We start from the raw sequence: 6656 nt of genomic DNA on the forward strand, positions 1-6656 counted from the left end.
AAAAAAACAAAAAACAAAAAACATAATCATATTATAAAGTGAAATTTAAATTTAGAGAAATCTAAATATTTTAAGATTTACATTTTTTTGTACTTTTATTATTAAGAAAAAATACCAAAACATAAAATATTTAAAATCCACTTAATCAAATTAATAATTTATAAATAGATTTTATATAGATGATGATGATGATGGTGGTGGTTAATGTCCACTGAGACCAAATTGGTCGATCGGACCTATAATTTTCTTAGTTCTTAATTGTCTCGCTTCTCGTCTTTCTTGGCGAGATTGGTGCTATACCTTTCTTTTTTTCTCTACAGTCTTCCAACTTCCTTTATCTTGCATCTCCTTTATAAATGAATAAATAAATAAACGGTTAATAGTTAGCTCATTAAAATAAACATGGAGTGAGAAATCTAAACGTTTTATATGATTTATAATTTTTAAACATGGATCCATCTAACTTTGTAAATTTAGAGAAATCTAAATGTTTTATTGTTTAGAATTTTTAAAACAATGATCAATCTAACTTTGTAAAAATAGACTAAGAATAGACTAAATTGTATTTTTTATTATTATTAAATTACATTAGATGAATCAAATGGATCTAATGACAACAAGAACTTGTATTGTCTTTGCATTTTGTAATTTCAACCATTAATATTTATGATTTAAATATTTTTTTAAATATCAATCGAATTTTAATATTTAATTTATTTTTTAATATTAAATTCTTAAAAAACACTGAAAAGGACCAACTTGTAACATATTTAAATTACATATTCATATTTAAACCCAAAAAAAAACTACTTTTCTTTACCACCACCTTACCTATCCCAATTAATAATATATATTTTATTTGTTAAAATTAAGTTATAACAATAATTTCCATGATTCCTCGATTTATCGTTGTTTTAATTCTAAGAGGATGGAGGAGTAAATAAAAAGCCTCTACAAAATTTTCCAAAAGGAGTTCTTTTGATAGTGAGCACCCAAGTTAATTGACCATGTAACTAACCTGAAGTGGACTAACTCTAGTGTCCATTATTGGAAGTCACTTTCTTGACCATCTTAGAACTCCTTCCTTGCATTTCCTTGTTCCTTTGTAGGTGCATTTAGAGTATATTGACCACTAGTGCCAATTGAATCCATTTGTTATTCAAACTCCACTAGGTAACACATGCCACTTTATTCATCTGAATTGAATATAGACATTTGTCAGATAACCAACATTCCACTGAACTTTGACAGTGTTGAACTCCCTTATCTGGAACTAAGGAGACCATGTGGGGGCAGTGCCTTGTCAATTTTCATTGGCATCAATCCAAATGGGTGGTTAGCCCTGTACACAATTCAGTCCATTTCTGACACTCACATCACACCGACCCTTAAGGAAGAAGTAGGGATGGAATTGGCAGAGGACAACTCACTACACTTATTAAAGTCCTAGGGAGGTCCTTCATGAGGGCCAAAGACTTATAGTTCTAGTAAGCTTATCTGACAAGCATTGTGGAGGGGGCTGGTGGGGGATAGGGGGGTGGACGACCCGTGAGAAAAACTTTTGGATTTTGCTTTAGAGATCACAACGTCAAAAAAAGAGGACAGCACGCCATGCCAAGGCCGTGCTGTGTCGTCTATCGCTTCCTGGTAAAGGGATGCCATGTGGCCCGCAGATCCATGTACGATATACATCTCCCGCATCCATCCATGGTCATGATGACCATTGCAACATCACCATGATAATATAATTAATGTGCATACAGGTATTTTTTTTTTTTTAAATTCCTGTTCTTAAACACTTGGCGCACGCCCTTCCCAATAAATCTGCCATGGCATACTGTATACCTTGGTGAAACCACAACAATCTGAATCCCCCCTTATACACATGCCTCTTCCCTCCTCATTATAGCACGTCAGTCGGCTCGTTTTCCTCTGAGTTTGGGTTTCACTTTTTGACATGCAGCCGGAACCCAGTTCGAATCCCCCCGGCCTTGGCGCCCCCACCGCCCCCGCATTCTTTTAATGCCCAGCACCGACAGATGAAGAAGAAGAATTCTGTTTTTGTTCGTTTTCGATCTGTGAGGAAGAAGAATAGTTTTGTCTGAATGGAGCTTGTCAATGCTGGGCTGCTCCCTCAGCTCTTCCAGAGGCTTGGAACTATTATTATTACTGTGAATTGAAGAGAAGAAGAAGAAGAAGAAGCGTTTTATACACACAGAGTTTTAGGGGTAGTGGGATTTAGTGGTTGGTCACTCGGGTAATGGCAGTGACGTCTGGCAAAGAGGGAAAGTCATCAAGTATGGACCAAGGCAAGTATGTGCGTTACACGGCTGAGCAGGTGGAGGCACTGGAGCGACTCTACCATGATTGTCCTAAACCCAGCTCTATTCGTCGCCAGCAGCTCATACGAGAATGCCCCATACTGTCCAACATAGAGCCCAAGCAAATCAAAGTCTGGTTTCAAAACCGCAGGTTAGTTAGCCAGCCAGCCATGCTCTTACTGCTTTGTATGTGTTAGCCTTAGCCCTCCTTATATGGGCTAAAAATACCTATGTTGCCATTTTTGGGTGTTGCTGCAGGTGTAGGGAGAAGCAGCGCAAGGAAGCTTCTCGTCTCCAGGCTGTGAACAGAAAGCTTTCTGCCATGAACAAGCTATTAATGGAGGAGAATGACCGCTTGCAGAAACAAGTCTCGCAGTTGGTCTACGAGAATGGATATTTCAGGCAGCAGTTGCAGAATGTAACAGTTCTTTTAAGTCCTTGTTTTGTTTTTGAGGTTTCACAGAAGGTTTTTGTTGGATTACATGCTTCTGGATACTAAGTTTGAGATTTTTTTTTTGGGTGGGGGTTATTGCAGGCCTCCATAGCTACTACAGACACTAGCTGTGAGTCTGTGGTTACAAGTGTTAAACATCAACAGCAAAATCACCTGACGCCCCGGGATTCCCCCCAGGGATGCCAGCCCTGCTGGGTATGTTAAATGCCTTTACACCAAAAAATGCATTTATTTTCAGAGTTGGGTTTTGATTTTTTTCTGCACCAACGGGCCTTTTTGTATGTTTTGTGGCTTGGTTATAAGTTTTATTTTCGTTTTGCTGTATTCATTAGATCTGTTCTAAGTAGGGTATTGTATATGTAATGGCTTGATTCATTTGTTATGAGTTAGGATCAGTGATTTGAAAACCTACAGGAACCCAAACAATTGTGGCTGCCTAATGGTCTCGATAGTAGTCTCCTTCTTCTCTATTTCTCTGATAAGTCAAGTGATATATATTAATCTCTCTATGTTGAGAGGAAAGGGTTAAAGGATTTTTCAAGCATCTTTTGAGATCACAATTGTAACTACCCTGCAAACTCCTACCCATCTCTCCCATGTAAATAACTTCGAACATAAAGAGTTATTGGATTTTGCAATCCACACCTTGATCTGGAACTGGTAAGGCTTTCCGGAATGAAAAGGGCATGTAGTTCAGTGACAGAGCAGCAGGGGACAGTTCCTGAGTTCGACCTCCAACCTACCCATTTTTTCTTGAGTAGACAACGGTGAGAATGTGAGGGCATAAGCATGGAGATGTGTTATAGACCTGAACTTCACCAGCTCAAAACTAATACAAAATTTTTGCTTAGGAGATGGGACTTTGTTTCAAACTTGTAACGGGTGCTGATATTTTTTCTATGCATATACTACTTCAGTTTGTTATGCAGTTAGGAATTGATTGTGTTTGTTGTCCGGCGTCCTGTAAAATTGTTATGTACATTTTATACCTACAAAATGTTTCAGTTATGACTAGGGTACGGTTTTTTTTGCCTCCTGTCTCTACAGACTCCTTTCTATTGCAGAGGAGACTTTAACAGAGTTTCTTTCAAAGGCTAAAGGAAATGCTGTTGAGTGGATCCAGATGCCTGGGATGAAGGTTTGTTCTCCAGTTTTTGGCTGAACAACATTTTATGTTACTGTTTTTCTAATGGCAGTTAATAATGAGAGTGGGTTATTTTGTACAGCCTATTCCGGATGCTATTGGAATTGTCACTATTTCACATGGGTGTACTGGAGTAGCTGCACGAGCTTGTTCTCTTGTTGGTATAGACCCTACAAAGGTAAAACATATCCCCATTTCCATGGATCTGTCTTCACTTCAGGTTGATAGATGAATGGGTGCTTATTTTTTGTTGTTTAATTCAGGTTGCAGAGATTCTCAAAGATCGCACATCTTGGCTTCGGGATTGCCGAAGTGTGGATGTTCTTACTGCTTTCTCAACTGGAAATGGAGGAACAATTGAGCTTTTATACATGCAGGTGAAATGAATTGTAAGCTGAGAGGTTTTTAGCCATATAAAATTTGTGAAGTGTTCATGAGTGTCTAATTTGAATGCTACTATTAATTGCAGATGTATGCGCCAACTACTTTAGCTTCTGCCCGAGATTTCTGGACTCTTAGATACACTTCTGTATTGGAAGATGGTAGTCTTGTGGTACGTTGGATACTTCTTGCAGTAACTTGGGAGTTTTAAGAAAAAATCAAGAGTTCTGGCCTATTTTCCTTCTGATGTTCTTGTACTTTTCTTTTGTTGGCATGTTCCTCATTCTGTCTTTATTTCTTCCCCAAATGTAGTTTTTCTTGTTTCAGTCACATTTCTGAATCGTTTATTCTTCTATAATTTTCTTAACTAACTTTGGAAAACTTCCAAAACCTTCCTGAAAGGTTTGCGAGAGATCCTTGAGTGGAACTCAGGGAGGTCCCAGCATGCCCGCGGTGCAGCAGTTTGTTAGAGCAGAAATGCAACCTAGTGGATATTTGATTCGGCCATGTGAAGGTGGAGGTTCTCTAATTCATATTGTTGACCATATGGATTTGGAGGTATGGATCAATTCTCACACACATTTAGTAAGAGTCATTATATATATATATATATTGGATGGAGTTATCATGGCCTCTGTTTTTCAATTATTTTTCTTGAAATCATGCAGCCATGGAGTGTTCCTGAAGTGTTACGTCCACTGTATGAATCATCCACTGTACTTGCGCAAAAGGTTACGATGTCGGTAAGTGCATTATCCTGTGGCAATTACAGATTCTTTCTATGGTACTTCAATTTTTCTGTTAAAATTTAAGTCAATTACATTTATACCAGAGGCCATCAGATGGAGGCCTTTTTCGTTTGTCTACCTTTTTTATTGACTGTCTTCTGTTAATTAGGCCTTACGCCATTTGCGTCAAATAGCACAAGAGGTATCTTCTGATGTGGTCCTTGGCTGGGGAAGACAACCCGCTGCATTACGGACATTTAGCCAGAGATTGTGCAAGTGAGTATTCCATTTGAGTTTGGTGTGTGTTTTCCTTGTATATATCTTCATATTTGTGTGTGACAGACTGCCTTGGAATAATGTAGGGGTTTCAATGAGGCAGTTAATGGCTTCACAGATGATGGATGGTCTTTGATGGGTAATGATGGAATGGAGGATGTAACTATTCTCGTCAATTCATCTCCAAGCAAACTGTTCGGTCAACAGTTTGCTTCTTCTGATGGGCTTCCTGCTCTTGGTGGGGGCATCCTATGTGCCAAGGCTTCTATGCTATTACAGGTTTGAATGTCAGTTCCATAATCGTGTCTGGTGTATTGTAATTTGTAACATCTCAGTGCATTTATGCCATAAAGAGATAAAACTGTTATAATGACTATGGTTGTATCTCTTGGATCTTGTAGAATGTTCCTCCAGCATTGCTTGTTCGTTTCTTGCGAGAACATCGATCAGAATGGGCAGATAGTAATATTGATGCCTATTCAGCAGCCTCTTGGAAGGCAAGTCCTTGTACTGTTCCATCCTCACGAATTGGAGGTTTTGGAGGTGGCCAGGTCATCCTCCCATTAGCCCATACTGTGGAACATGAAGAGGTATTAAAACTGAATTATCTTTGTCATCATTCGACTACTGCGTTTAGATGTTTATCAAATTAAATAATTTTATTTATGGTGTACATAAGAAGTCCCAAAATTATCCCAACTCCAATAAAATCTGTGTTGGATTGAATATGCATGCAGTTTTTGGAGGTTATCATGTTGGAGAATAATGGCCTTACACAGGAAGAAGCTTTGCTATCGAGGGATATGTTTCTGTTGCAGGTATCGTGTCGAGAAAATCTTTTATAAATGGCCCGGCTGCTCTCGACAGAGATATAGAAGTTATTGCCAGAGAAATTGCCAAGGAATGTAAAGGCCTGCCTTTGGCTGTAAATGTAGTTGGTGCAGCCATGACTCTCAAAAAGACTAAAGACGACATGGGTAGTGCTTTAACTCTGATGAGAAATACGGATCCTAATTTTCCAAAGGTTCACGAGGGAATTGATGCACAACTGTATCAAAAGTTAATGTATAGTTATAATGATTTGCCTGACCATAACTTAAAGTGTTGTTTTCTCGACTGTGCTGCTTTTCCGGAGGATGAAGAAATTAATGCGGAGAGACTGGTGGAAATTTGGATCGCGGAAGGCTTGCTCACCGGCAAAGAGACAACTTATCTTATGGATGTTGGCCACGATTACTTGGATCTGCTGGCAAACAGGTGCTTGATCCAGTATGTTGTGCCCGGTGAGTATGTTGTGGCCCGTGAATATGTGCGCGATGGTTTGTATGAATATGTGAAGACGATAAAAATCC

General features: G+C 38.7%; 1 protein-coding gene across 1 annotated transcript; it reads left to right on the forward strand.

Moving 5' to 3' along the window:
- The first annotated feature begins 1816 nt into the window (after nucleotides 1-1816).
- LOC149146579 (homeobox-leucine zipper protein ATHB-8-like) lies at nucleotides 1817-6269 on the forward strand. Its single transcript, XM_089447260.1, is given in 14 exon segments — nucleotides 1817-2472; nucleotides 2580-2739; nucleotides 2857-2946; nucleotides 2948-2970; nucleotides 3823-3913; nucleotides 4002-4097; nucleotides 4183-4296; nucleotides 4389-4472; nucleotides 4703-4858; nucleotides 4969-5043; nucleotides 5198-5304; nucleotides 5391-5583; nucleotides 5706-5894; nucleotides 6042-6269. Coding segments are annotated over 14 exon segments (1698 nt in total). The 5' UTR covers nucleotides 1817-2260; the 3' UTR covers nucleotides 6150-6269.
- Nucleotides 6270-6656: the final 387 nt, after the last annotated feature.

The sequence above is a fragment of the Pinus tabuliformis genome, chromosome X (assembly GCF_031772625.1).
Source record: "Pinus tabuliformis cultivar Carrire ecotype Pingquan chromosome X, CPIR1, whole genome shotgun sequence".
Taxonomy (NCBI): domain Eukaryota; kingdom Viridiplantae; phylum Streptophyta; class Pinopsida; order Pinales; family Pinaceae; genus Pinus; species Pinus tabuliformis.